The sequence below is a fragment of the Mesoplodon mirus genome (assembly GCF_964341445.2).
Source record: "Mesoplodon mirus genome assembly, chromosome: 12".
NCBI lineage: Eukaryota > Metazoa > Chordata > Mammalia > Artiodactyla > Ziphiidae > Mesoplodon > Mesoplodon mirus.
Window position 1 is genome coordinate 5,092,411 of NC_138988.1, and position 14,574 is coordinate 5,106,984.

At 45.7% G+C, this 14,574-nt stretch overlaps 1 protein-coding gene across 2 annotated transcripts in view; it reads right to left on the bottom strand.

Moving 5' to 3' along the window:
* MKRN2 (makorin ring finger protein 2) overlaps nucleotides 1–14,574 on the bottom strand; it is a 28,821-nt gene that overhangs the window by 7,350 nt on the left and 6,897 nt on the right. For both annotated transcript variants that reach the window (XM_082639411.1, XM_082639412.1), the window contains exons 2-6: nucleotides 7,156–7,284; nucleotides 6,028–6,209; nucleotides 4,749–5,053; nucleotides 3,630–3,844; nucleotides 1,846–1,956 (exon numbers count right to left, since the gene is read on the bottom strand). In XM_082639411.1, coding sequence (XP_082495537.1) covers nucleotides 1,846–1,956; nucleotides 3,630–3,844; nucleotides 4,749–5,053; nucleotides 6,028–6,209; nucleotides 7,156–7,284 — 942 coding nt within the window. The remainder of the gene's footprint in view (nucleotides 1–1,845; nucleotides 1,957–3,629; nucleotides 3,845–4,748; nucleotides 5,054–6,027; nucleotides 6,210–7,155; nucleotides 7,285–14,574) is intronic.

Here is a 14,574-nt window from a genome sequence, read left to right on the forward strand (position 1 = left end):
GACTGATACACCATGTACGGTGAGTTGAATAGTGGCCCCCAAAAGACAGGTCAAAATCCTAAGCCCTGCTACCTGTGAATGTGACTTTATTTGGAGAAAGGATCTTTGCTGATGGAGTTAAGGATCTCAAGATGAGATCATCCTGGATTAATGGGAGGGTCTTACGAGAGACCCTTACACGAGTCAGAGGGGAGAGAGAGAGACAGAGCAGACAAAGGCAGAGACTGGAGTTAACGCTTTGCCCAGAAGCCAGGAGAGGGGCCTGGAACAAATTCTCCCTCAGAGTCTCCACCAGGAGCCACCCTTGCCCACACCTGGATTTTGGACTTCCAGCCTCCACAAGTGTGAAAGAACAGATGTCTGGTGTTTTGAGCACCCAGCCTGTGGTAATGTTTACAGCAGCCACAGGAAATGAATGCACCATGGTTTCGTTAAGTGCCACTGGTCCCCCAGCAACACAGTTCAAATTTGTCATCACAACACACAACTGTGAGTGACCATGTGAAGCATACACTGTCAGCTCTTCAGCCCAAACCATCATACGAACAACACATGTGCACCATGGTCAGTGACTGACCATCTTAACTCTCCTCCCAAGTCTGTCGGTGACTGGTCACTGTGCATCTGTTATTCAGTGGAGCCGTGTTGCCTCCTTGTTTCCCAATGATACATCCACAAGACATTTTACAAAAACAGATAACTGAAAGAGGAAACTGGCCAACAAAGTAGAAGTGCAGCAAAGAAATGAAAAGTGGTAACACTGGAAGTGAAATCGGAATCCTCCACCCCTCCACCGTATTCAACGCATCAGCAAATCCATCCCAGTTCTTCTAAACAGATCCAGAATCCGACCACTTCCCATCACCTCCATGTCTTCTACCCTGGTCCAAGCCACTGCCACATCTCGCCTGGACTGTTGTAACAGCCTGACTGGTCTCCCCATTTCCACTTTTGCCGCCTCTTTCAATATATTCTCAGTGGTTCAGCCACAGTGGTCCTTTCAGAATATGTATCAGATCATGTCACTCCTCTGGTCAAAATCGTATGGTGGCTGCCCACCTCAGCCAGAATAAAAAAGCTAGTCTATCCAATGACCTACAGAGCCCGACACAATTCACCCCACTCCCCCTGTCCTCGTCTCCAGTGTTCTCTGCACCTGCTTCTCTCCTGCAGCTCCGCCTTGCTGTTCCGAACAAGGCAGACACGCTCCAGCCTCAGAGCTTTCTCTGCAGTGACAGCCCCTCCCCCTCCCTCTGGAGCGCTCTTCTCAGTCACATGGACATGGCTCGCCGCCTTGCCTCCTCGAGGTCTCTGCTCACAGGTCGCCTTACTGACGTGTCCTCTGGGCTCCAGCATGGAAACTGCAATCCCCTCATTTCCTATCCCCATTCCCAGGCTTATTTCACTCCTTAGCCCCACCATCTAATAAACATTTTCCTATTTTCTTGTTTGTTTCTTCTTCTTCTTCTTTTTTTCCTTCAGTAGAATGTGAACTGTGTGAGGGCCGGGATTTTTGTCTGATTTGTTTAATGCTGTATCTCCAGCAACTAGAAAAGGCCTATCAGACCGATCTTTCATCTCTATTTGTTGAACGAATGATCAGAGATAGAAAGGCTATCTTAGCACTGCAAGCAGGATTTCTAAGGGATACTGCTCAGCTTAAGAACTGTTAAGCAAGTCCACTTCACCACGGCCTTGCTTGCTCATCTCTGTCCCCAGAGCCCAGCACGCTGCCCAAGAGAAAAGACACTGAGTGGCCTCCCCACAGGGGAGGCCCTGCACGAAGCAAAGACAGAAACAAGAGCCAGGCCCGCACCAGATCACGCTTGAGCACAGAGCACTTACCCCATCCCCTGTTTGAAAGCTTCAATCAACTCGTTCTTTTTGTTCTGATCTTCTACCCAATACACACTTGGAATCACAAACTCTGATATCACACGGCACTCTGGACAAGACCTGAAATAAGAATCGGGTTAGTAACGGAGAGATTCAGTTACAAATCCTGTGCACACTCCACCACTAAGCCTTGTGCTCAGATGCATGACTGCTCCAGGTGTTTGTTTCCCACCCCGGAATTCTAAAAGGTACAAACGCAATCCTCTAACCTAATTTACTGTTGAAACATGCTCTTCTCAACAATAAAAAAGACAACCTAATTTTAAAATGGGGAAACGATTTGAGTAGGCGTTTCTCCAGAATGGCCAATAAGCACAGAAAAAGATGCTCAGTACCATTAGTTATCAGGGAAATGCAAATCAAAACCACACTAAGGCACCACTTCATACCTGCTAGGATGGCTGACATCAGAAATCAAGACAACTAAGTGCTGGCAAGAATGTGGAGAAACTGGAATCCTCCTATGTTGCTGATGGGGATGTAAAATGGTTCAGCCACTTTGGATGGCAGTCTGGCAGGTTCTCAAAATGTTAAACACAGAGTTCCCATATGCCCAGCAACTCCACTCCTAAGGGTATACCCAAAAGTTCTGAAAATAGTGTTCAGACAAATACACAAATGTTCATAGGCACACTAGCCATAACAGATAGCCAAAAGGTGGAAACAACCCAAATGTCCATCAACTGATGAATGCACAAACAAAATGTGGTCTAGCCATACAATGGAATATTATTTATAGTCACTAAAAAAGAGTGGAGTACTGATCCATGCTACAATATGGGTGAACTCTGAAAACATGCTGAGTGAAAGAAGCCAGACAGAAGGGCCATATACTGTATGATTCCATTTATATGAAATTTCCAGAACACGTAAATTCATAGAGAAAGGAGATTAGTGGTTGCCAGGGGCTGGAAAGAGGAATGAGCAGGCAGTGACTATAGGTAGAGGTTTCTTTTTAAGATGATGAAAATGTTCTAAAATTAGACTACAGTAACAGAAGCTGCACAACTAAGAATATATTAAAAAAAAACCCTGAATTGTACATTTTTATCTCAATAAAGCTGTTATTTTACCACACGAATGTGTGACTTCAGGCAAGTTACTTGACCTCACCATACCTGAGTTTCCCTACACATAAAATGAGAATGATGATCAGAGGGTCTCTGAGAGAATTACAACTTCATGTATTTGAAGTTTCTAACAGTACACCGCACGTGGTAACTTCTCACTATGACTTAGCTTTTCTCCCACCCCACTGCGGAAGTTAAGAATTCTATGATGTTATGTGTCAGTTATCTCTCAGTAAAGCTGGGGGATAAAACCCTGTGTTGGCTCACTGAGTACATCCCATGTATCAGACATTACGTGAAATGTGTTACATGCACTATTTCATTTAGTCCTCAAATAAGCCCTACGTTACAGATTAAAGAAAAAAAGGCAACCGGCCTACGGGCGGACCACCAGTAACTGTGCCAGAGTCAAATGGGCCTTCTCACAAAGAGGATCCCTGCGGAGTGTCCCCCCAACACCCTAAATGCCTGGCAGGAATTGTCACCCGCGTTTTAAAGGAAAAGGCAGTTGGGCTCAGGGAGGGTCTGCGACTTGCTCAAGTCCTTGCTCAAGGACTCACCACTCACCTGTGGAGGACAAGGGAAGGCTTCCCTGTGGATGGAAGAAGATCCCAAATCAAACCTTCTCCCAGATTCTATAGGTAAGATCCCTGCTGCACTTACTTGATGATTGGGTTCTCAAACTGCTTGGCACACCTCCACTGCCGGATGCAGGACAGGCAATACGTGTGGTTGCAGTTGGAAAGGATCCCGAACCTCCGCTCCGAGGCTGACGCTTTCTCGAGGATAACCTCCATGCAGATGCTGCACACTTTGTCCTGACTCGCCTGGAAGGCAAAGGCCTTCTCCATCTCGTGTTCGAATGTTGACATGCAGATCTGAAGTACAGGGAGGGAGGAAGGAAACCTTTGGTTCTGGGCTGGGGAGTGGTGAGAGCCCAGCGTGACTGCCAGCCACACAGTACAACCAGGATCGGGAAGGAACGGGGACTGTGGCTGCTTCAGGCAGGCCTGGCCACGCCCTGCATTCGGGACACAAAGCTCTCTCAAGACCACCACTGGCTCGCCCCCCTGCCTGTCGGCACTGCTTCACGGTCACTTCCAACTTAAAGCCGAGACCAGAGGCCCAAGAAGATTAGAGGGCCACTGTGGGGTCAAGGAAGTCCCAAAGACTGGGACCCTGGTCTCCTTGCCCCTCTGGGTACTGCCTTTCCCAACACCAACGCCGTTAATGCCAAATAACCCTTAATCTAAAACATCAGGCTGACAGGCCAGGGTCAGAGGTCAGCAGCATCACTTCTTTCTACGAGAACCAGTTACTGAACGAATCCCTTCACTCAGGAGGCAGGTGAACAGAGCATGTCCCCTGCGCAGCACCATGCATCAGGCACCAGAGTCAATGCAAAGGACCTAGGACCCAGGCCCTCGCACAGTGGATGCACACATGAGCTGAACCCACAGCACAGCACCCGGATGTCATGTCCCTGGGGAGGAGGGAAGCTCTAACCTGTGCTCACCTGAACACCCCCCGGGAGACGGCAGAGGGTTCAGACAACCTCCACAGCCCTGTGCTGAGCAGAAGCCCACACAAACACGGGAGCCTAATGACCTGCAAGGTCCCTTCCAACACTGAACTCCTCAAATTCTCCAGAACTCGGCCTGGCTGGCCAGGTACAGAATGCAGGTATTACTGGCAGAAGGATGCTTACAGAAGTACCGATTTTGTCACTTAGTGCACTTCAAATTCCTTAAAACGAGTTCACATAAAGGCTTGCAACTGTACCTTCTCGTGAGCTTTCCTTTGCTCTGGGTCGAAGGGGTGCAGGACTTGTAACCTACAGATTTCACACACTTCCCCATGCAGGTAGACACAAGCATCCCCAAATCGGCACTCCCCGGCAGCTGCATAGGGGCACAGCTGCTGCTCGCTGCCGTAGGAGCTGCTAGCTTCTAAGCTGTCGAGACCACTCCTGATTGCTTCTAGGTAGGAATGCGGCTTCAGCTCCGGGCTGTTCTGCGGGTCACTGCAGCCTCCGGGATTACTCACCACACTTGGGCAAGTCTTTTCTTCAGCCATGCCAGAGAGATCTTAAAATAAAACACACAGCACACACACACACACACATGAAAACTGGCCCAACCTTTCTGGTAAGCAATCAGTCAAAACCTGACAAATTAACCCTGACTTTGGGAATTTCACTCTTGGGATGTATGGAAAAAAACAGGCCAAGAGGGGAAAAATAAAAGGAAAAAATGTTCAGAGTGATATTACTTAGAATCATAATAAAAAACAAAGAAACATAATTGGCAACATAGGGAAATAGCAAACCAGACCATGATATGTTTATATAAAATAACACTAAAGTTCCTTTTTAAAAATGCCAAGTATGGAAATCTCAACACATGGACCAGTTACACTTAAAAAAAAAAAATTTAAAAGAAAACAAAGTATAAGTCAAAAGGAATTCAGAAAGAGGTCAATAGAATACAGTGGTTTCCTTTTTACCAGTAAAGTTACCAATCTTTTTAAAGTGAAGGAGAATGAAAATCTGGAGCAAGTCTCTGGGTCCTTCGGCCACCCACCCGCTTCTCACTTGGGAGCTGCCGCCTACCCATCATGCTTCTAACATTTACCCTGCTCCAGGGTACAAATCACGCCCCAAACCTGAACATGCTATTCTATTTCCAAAGGTGGAGCTGGCTCAGCCTAAGAACTAAGACTATGAACTGACCAAGAAGACAAACAGTGAAACGTGCTCTTCAACAAAATATGTAGCTTTGAAATGAACAGCTTGGTGCTTCTCAGAGTTGGGCAACCACGCTATGCAGATGACAGTTACATGGTGACAAAAAGGCCACGTTCAATGTTTTGCCAGGCAAACCTGGCGCTCCGCCCCGCCAAGGACACGAGGCCTAATGCGTCATCTGAACGCTCTGCAGCCAGATGAAGCCTGTTCTCAGGACTGTTCTGGGTGTGAGGTTAGGAGCCCCCTTGACAAGAGAAGGCCAAGGAAAGCAAGAGTGCTATTCAGAAAGGCAACAGAAGGATTCTGCTCACTCACTTCGGTCTCTAAGTACCAACGTCCTCTTTTCACGTTTCCCAGGCTCGTGTAAGTTAGTTTTCACGATTGATGCAGTGAGGTCGGAAGGAGGGTGAGGACTGTGGAAACCCAGGGAGGGCACCCCGTGGGGAACAGTGCCCATGGCCCCACCAGCTGCAGCAGAGGGCCTCGTGTGATCGTATCTGAAAACACACAGCAGATGCGTTACGGACACACCACACGCACGTGCATCCCTCCCGCATTCCCCAGACCTGGAACATCCCTACTTCTGCTCCATCTGTAGACGTGGACAATGAGACAATCGTTTCCCGTATTTTAATTGATAAAAGTCTTATCAATTAGTAAGAATTACCTGGCAATTCAGAGTGAGTAGTACACTGCTGTCTATCACCTCCACTTAAGTGTCCTGTGGGACTTGAGTGGGACAGATGTACTGCCCAGACCACACAAAGAGAGCCCGACGGTTCTGGAGATGCTGACTGACTGGCTTCTCCTGGACTGTCTCTTGGGGGCGCCCACTGGCAGGGGGAGGGCAGAGTGGGCCAACTTCCCACATCCCAGGCAGCACAGAGGAAGGACTGAAGGGAGCTCTGCAGCCCAGGAAAGCAGAGCAGCCCTTCACTACAACAGCACAGGAACAGGTTTTGGAATGTTCTCCTGTCTAGAAGTTACAAAACTTGCCTACAGATGTCAGTAAAAAAGGAAGATTCTACATGCTCATCAATGTTCACTGCACTCATAGCAAAAAACTGGAAGCCCCTTAAGTATCTAATAGAGGGACAGTTAATAAAATGATGGTACGTCAACATTATGAAGAATTATAAAATTACAGGTAAGACATAAAGTAGCAGCACTGGAAGGAGCTTATGACATGTTAAAAAAAAAGGCAAGACAGAAAATCTTATGTATACTGTGAGGGCAAATTTATAACTATAGACTCATAAGAATAGGCATGAAAAGTGACTCTGAAAAATTAAAATTATTTTTATGGTACTAAATTTGAAGTTTCAAAATTATCTTTGTAACATTACTTTTAAACTAAAGTTTTCCCATCATCAAGACCCAGGATTTAAACCCCTGAAGGTAGTGAACTCAGTGTAACAGCTGGCGACAGAAGCGGGTTCTTGCCTGCAACGAGGTCCATAGGCGCAGCAGCCCTTCTGGTAGTATTTGCAGATGGTAGATGGCTTGCTGTTTGCCAAGTCATGTGAGAACAGGCACTGGTTTCCTTCACGACACACACCATGCATAAAATACCTGATGAGACAAGCAGAGGCATAAAACTTTTTTTTTTTTTTTTTTTTTTGTGCTGTACGCGGTCCTCTCACTGCTGTGGCCTCTCCCGTTGCGGAGCACAGACTCCGGACACGCAGGCTCAGCGGCCATGGCTCATGCGCCCAGCCGCTCCGCGGCATGTGGGATCTTCCCGGACCGGGACACGAACCCATGTCCCCTGTATCAGCAGGCGGACTCTCAACCACTGCGCCACCAGGGAAGCCCCGGCATAAGACTTTTAGAAGCACACTTTGCTTTATAAAATCACCAAATTCTTGAACCCAGCATATAAACACACACTGTGCATATGCTATGTATCAAGGCTCTACTGGGCACCGGAGATACACTTATGTCCTTGTCTCTAAGACAGTGATTTTAGATGCACCACGTCTATTTCAATGACAGCTTTTCTGGAAGAAAAATGATCCCATGCATTTGTCTTAAGATATATCCTCTTGATTTAAGATATGCCACATACGTAAAATGTGAGCCTCAGGATTGAGAAAATGCACACTGAAAGACTGCTCTGTTCTCGTGGATTTTAAAGGGTGTGGTTGTAAAGGAGTCAGAGACCTGGGCTCAAGATCTAGCTGTGCCACGTGTAAGCAAGTCACAAAACCAACTTCCCTGGGCCTTCCTACCTTCACCTATAAAACAAAAATTACACTGCCTACACTCTACTATCAACTGTGGTGAGGCTCAAAGAAGACAGTGGAGCACCAGGAGACACGTGTAAGAATGTTCCACTTAGTTGTCCCATTCTGGCCCTGAAAGAACAACTGGGAGGCAATCTAGTTCTGTCCAGCCAGAGCAGAGAGGCCCGGCTGAATACTCAGAGGAAACTGTAGAGGGACATGCCTTGGCATTAAGGGTAAACAAGTCCCCAAATAAAGAGATTTTAGACCTGCCCTAATAAAGTTTTTTTTTTTTAAAACAAGCTTCAACACGATCTAGCTGATAGCAAATAACTTATTGTCAACTAAAACAAACTTTAACATTCTTTGAAGGAAGACAAAAAAATCCAAATGCTCAAAATACTCACAATGTTTGGCATCCAATCAAAAATTACTAGACATACCAAAAAGCAGGAAAATGTGACCCATAACCAGGAGAAAAATTAGTCAATTAACAGGAATGACAGATGATGGACTCAGCAGACTAGGACTTTAAAACCAGCTATGACAGGCTATCATCAAACAATCCACAAACAATAAATGCTTGAGAGGGTGTGGAGAGAAGGGAACCCTCTTGCACCGTTGGTAGGAATGTAAATTGGTGCAGCCACTAATGGAGAACAGCATGGAGGTTCCTTAAAAAACTAAAAACAGGGGCCTCCCTGGTGGCGCAGTGGTTGAGAGTCCGCCTGCCGATGCAGGGGATACGGGTTCGTGCCCCGGTCTGGGAGGATCCCATATGCCGCGGAGCGGCTGGGCCCGTGAGCCATGGCCGCTGGGCCTGCGCGTCCGGAGCCTGTGCTCCGCAACGGGAGAGGCCACAACAGTGAGAGGCCCGCATACCGCAAAAAAAAAAAAAAAAAAAAAAAACTAAAAACAGAGCTACCATATGACCCTGCAATCCTACTCCTGGGCATATATCTGGAGAAAAACATGGTCTGAAAGGATACATGCACCCCAATGTTCATTGCAGCACTGTTTACAATAGCCAAGACACAGAAGCGACCTGAATGTTCACCGACAGAGGAGTGGATTAAGAAGATGCGGTACATGGAGGGATGGGATGGGGAGGGTGGGAGGGAGGGAGATGCAGGAGGGAGGGGATGTGGGAACAGATGTATATGTATGACTGATTCAAGAAATAATAAATAGAAAATAAAAAAGAAGATGTGGTACATATATACAATGGAACATTACTCAGCCATAAAAATGAATGAAATAATGCCATTTGCAGCAACATGGATGGACCAAGAGATTGTCACACTGAGTGAAATAAAGTCAGACAGGGAAAGAAAAATATCACATAATATGGCTTATATGTGGAATCTAAAAAGAAATGATACAAATGAACGTATTTACAAAACAAAACAACCCACAGACTTAGAGAATGAACTTATGGTTACCAGGGGGGAAGGGTGGAGGCAAGGGATAGTTAGGGAGTTTGGGACTGACATGTACACATTGCTATATTTAAAAAGGATAATGAACAAGAACCTACTGCATAGCATAGGGAACTCTGCTCAGTGTTATGTGGCAGCCTGGATGGGAGGGGAGTCTGGGGGAGAACGGATACACGTATAGGTATGACTGAGTCACTTTGCTGTGCACCTGAAACTATCACAACATTGTTAATCGGCTATACTCCAATATAACATAAAAAGTTAAAAACAAAACAAAAAACCCCAGCTATTACATATATGTTTTATATAACCCAGCTATTACAGATATGTTCTATATGAAGATTTTAAGGAAAACACAAAAATAACATGGGAAGAAATGGACGATATAAAGAAGAACCAAATGGAACTTCTAGAAGTGAAAACTACAATATATGAAATGAGAATTACATTGTAACAGCAGATTAGACACTATATAAGGAAATCTCAGAAAACTTGAAGACAAAGCAATAGAAACTATTCAAAGTAAAGTACAAGAAGAAGAAAGAGGGCCTCCCTGGTGGCTCAGTGGTTGAGAGTCCGCCTGCCGATGCAGGGGATACGGGTTCGTGCCCCGGTCTGGGAGGATCCCATATGCCGCGGAGCGGCTGGGCCCGTGAGCCATGGCCGCTGGGCCTGCGCGTCCGGAGCCTGTGCTCCGCAACGGGAGAGGCCACAACAGTGAGAGGCCCGCATACAGCAAAAAAATAAAATAAAATAAAATAAAATAAAAAAGAAGAAGAAAGAGAAAGAACAGATTTTGGCTTCTAGCTTTGGAGGAGCATGGAACCTGCCCTTCCACTGTGAAAAACTAGAAAACAGAACAAAATGTATGAAACAACTGCTTTCAGACATCCACAAAAGGCAACACAAGACTGGCCCTTGAAGAGAAGGAAAACAAGGGAGGCGGCCGGGCTTTCTGCCTTGAGGCATATGTTGGACCTTGGTGCAGGGAGGGGGACCCCAAGCAGACCACTGCTGTCTTGCTGAGGTGAAGAGACAGAAACTGGAGCTCAAGGAGGCTGAGGAAAGCTCTTTAAAAAGCTTGTCAGTAGAAGCACACATGCACGATCAATTAACTTTTGATAAACGTGTCAAGGTAATTCAACAAATGATGCTGGACCCAGTATCTATATGGAAAAACAAACAACAAAAAACCTCACACATTACATGTCTGCTGATGTTACCCAACATGAATGAAGTATACAACATAACCTGCCACGTATCCTAGCCAAAAACATTTAACTTGAACCCAACAAAACTTCAGATCTAACTTCTAGTTTATAGGAAATACAGGGGGATTGGGAACAAGCTAAAAGACCTCATGAGGAAGCAACCAGATAAATACAAAAGAAGAGGCAGTATGTGGGCCAGATCTCTTTACCAAGGAAGTGTCGTGGAAAAAAATAAGGGGAGGGGACCCGGGTTTGGAAAATGATTTGGTGGTTTCTTAAAAACTTAAACATAAATTTACCATATGACTCAACAATTCCAGTCCTAGGTGTTTACCCAAGAGAAATGAAAACATATGTTCACACAAATACGTGTATAATACATGAATGTTCATAGCAACATTATTCAGAATAGTCAAAAAGTGAAAACTGACAATTCCATCAACTGGTGAACAGATAAACAAAATGTAATATATCCATACAACGGGATATTATTTGGCAATAAAAAGGAATGAATAATGATACATGCTACAAGGATGAGATGCAAACACACTATAGTAAGTGAAATAAGTTAGACACAAAAGACCACATGTTGCATGAACCCATTTACAAGCAGTGTTAAAAAAAGGGGCAAATCTATAGGAACAGAATGGTCCTTATAAAGACTATTATACAGCCTATATAGGCTACATATAGACACAGTCCCTACATATGGTATGTAAATTATACTTCAATAAAGCTGTTAAAAGAAGAAAATTTAAAAAGGAGGAAACTGCACTAGATTAGTAGACAGAATAAGGTATGTAATAACCAATGCAATATTTGGCCCTGGATTATATTCTGGTTTGGACAAACCAGCTGTAAGAAACATTTGTGGGACAAATGGGGAAATCTGAGTACAGACCAGGTATCAGATAATTTATTGACATGGCAAGTTGAAGATTATTAACTGAAAAAAGCATATTATATAACAGAATATACAGTAAAATGGTGTAGCCGCTATGTAGAACAGTACAGCGGTTCCTCAAAAAATTAAAAATAGAATTACCACATGATTCAGCAATTCCACTCTTGGGTATATACACAGAAGAACTGAAAGCAAGAACTCAAGTATTTGTACACCCCTGTTCATAGCGCATTATTCCCAGTAGCCAAAAGGTGAAAACAATCCAAGCATCCATCAGAGGATGAATGGATAAACAAAATGTGGTCTACACGTACAATGGAATATTACTCAGCCTTAAAAAGGAAGGAAAGTCTGACTTGTGCTACAACAGGGATGAACCTTGAGGATGTTATGCCAACTGACGGAAGCCAGACACAGAAAGACAGCACTGTGTGATTCCACTTATGAGAGGTGCCTAGAATAGTCAAATTCAGAGAGAGGGAGGAGAACGGGTGTTGTCAGGGGTTGGGGGAAGCAGAATGAGGAGTTAGTGTTTAAAGGGGACACAGCTTTAGGCTGGGAAGACGAAAAGAGCTCTGGAGGTGGATGGTGGTGATGGCTGCACAACAGTGTGATGTCCTCACTACTCCTGAACTGAACACTTAAAAATGGTTAAGAGGGTAAATTTATGTTATGTACATTTTACCACAATTAAAAAATTTTAAAACAGCACGTACAGTATGCTCTCATTTTGGTAAACACTAACTACACACACACACACATCTGCATTTTAACAATGTGGAAAGACAGACAATCGCCTTTTTAAGAGTGGCAATCCTTGAGGGTAAGGCATATGGTGTTTTCTTTTTTTTTTTTTTAACACCTTTATTGGAGTATAAATGCTTTACAATGGTGTGCTAGTTTCTGCTTTTTAACAAAGTGAATCAGTTATACATATACGTATATCCCCATATCCCCTCCCTCTTGCGTCTCCCTCCCACCCTCCCTACCCCACCCCTCTAGGTGGTCACAAAGCACCGAGCTGATCTCCCTGTGCTATGCAGCTGCTTCCCACTAGCTATCGATTTTACACTTGGTAGTGTATATATGTCCGTGCCACTCTCTCACTTCGTCCCAGCTTACCCTTCCCCCGTGGTATTTTCTTATTTTTGTTGAGCTGTACTTTCTAATATTTCTACCAAGAACATATACTGCTTTTGTAATAGTAAATGGTTGCTTTAGTTTTAAAACATTATGAAGGGCTTCCCTGGTGGCGCAGTGGTTAAGAATCCACCTGCCAATGCAGGGGACACCGGTTCGAGCCGTGGTCCGGGAAGACCCCACATGCCACGGAGCAACTAAGCCCGTGCGCCACAACTACTGAGCCTGCGCTCTAGAGCCTGTGAGCCACAACTACTGAGCCCGCAAGCCACCTACTGAAGCCTGCGCTCTAGAGCCCGTGATCCGCTACGAGAAGCCACCGCAATGAGAAGCCCGCGCACTGCAACGAAGGGTAGCCCCTGCTCGCCGCAACTAGAGAAAAGCCCGCGCATAGCAACAAAGACCCAACGCGGCCAAAAACAAACAAATTTATTTTTAAAAAATTACGATAGGTATCGAATACTGGAGAGAGTATGGTTTAAAAACAACACATAAATGCTCAGTACAATACCTATCTCACAGTGGGTACCCCCAAAGTTCAGCTCTTATTAAAGTTTAGTAAAAAAACGCTGCCGATTAAGCTGACAGTTAGTTACAAGAGGGACCTGTGCCTTATCACAATGCACGCAGAGGGCTGAGGAGTCACAGTCCATGGACCGAGGCAGAGAGAAGGGGGCACTGGCCCAGGGGCCGCCTCGCCAAGCAGTCTACAGAATGCCCGGGTGCCGATGGGCGGGAGGAGTATGTGCCAGAAACACACAGAAAGGCAGGGAAGCGAGGCCCCATGAGGGTGCGGCAGGCCTGCTGAGACAGATGGAGGGTCAGGCCTGACTGGGGCAGCTGGAATACTGGTGAGTGCGCCTCCCAGGAAGGGACAAGGGGCCCAAGTCAAGCCCCGAGACACACTAAACCCCCTTCCTAGGCCTCTTGCAGAAAGGCCACTGGAGCTGCAGGGTGAGGACAGACTGGAGAGGCTGGAAGTGCAGGTGAGAGGAGCCCGTCAGGAGGTTGCTCTGTAAAGGGGCTTTATCTGTGAACCCATGTTTTAACTTAAAAAATATACTATGGAAAGTCTCAAACATATACAAAAGCAGACAGTGGTAGGGTAACTCCCAAGACGTTTCCACACCAGCTTTCACCGTATCAACTCCCAAGCACTCTGGTTTCACCCATTTCTCCCCTCTCCCGTATGGCTGTGACAGTTTATCTTTTTAAAGAGGGATAACACACACCTCTTGAATGAAGACTTCGGGGCAGGGAGGGCCCTCCCTCCCTCTGAACAAGTATGTTATCAGAAATATATGAAACGAGGAAAAATACAACAGCTCCAACAAGCAGTACCATCAGCACTCTGTCTGGCACTTTTACTTCTTTACCTCACGTAATCCTGATACTACTCTGAGGAATATTAGCTCTACACCCATGATGCAGACAGGAGAGCGGAGGCTCAGAGAGGTGCGATGCCTCAGAGAAGATCTAATTGCTGAGTAAGGGACCCCAGCTCTGGTCTTCCCAAGACAGCCCTGACCTTTTCCCACCAAAACTGACTTTCCTGTCACTCTGCCTCTGTCCATACCGTGGCCCCTTTCTACAACACTGTACCCCACCTTTCACTGTACTTAACTGTGCTAACCCACCTTCCTTCCCTCCCACCGCTCCAGCCCACAGCGTGCTTTCCTGGCGGCTCCATGGCATAGTGCTTCCCAACTTGGGGCCCCTGACCCAAGAGAGCTGGGGCTCTTGAACACATGGTTGGGAACACCTGGTTAACACCATACACAAAAGTAAACTCAAAATGGATTAAAGACGTAAATGTAAGACTGGAAACCATAAAACTCCTAGAGGAAAACATAGGCTGAACGCTCGTTGACATCAATCGTAGCAATATTTTTCTGGATCTGTCCCCTAAAGCAAAGGAAAGAAAAGCAAAAATAAACAAACTA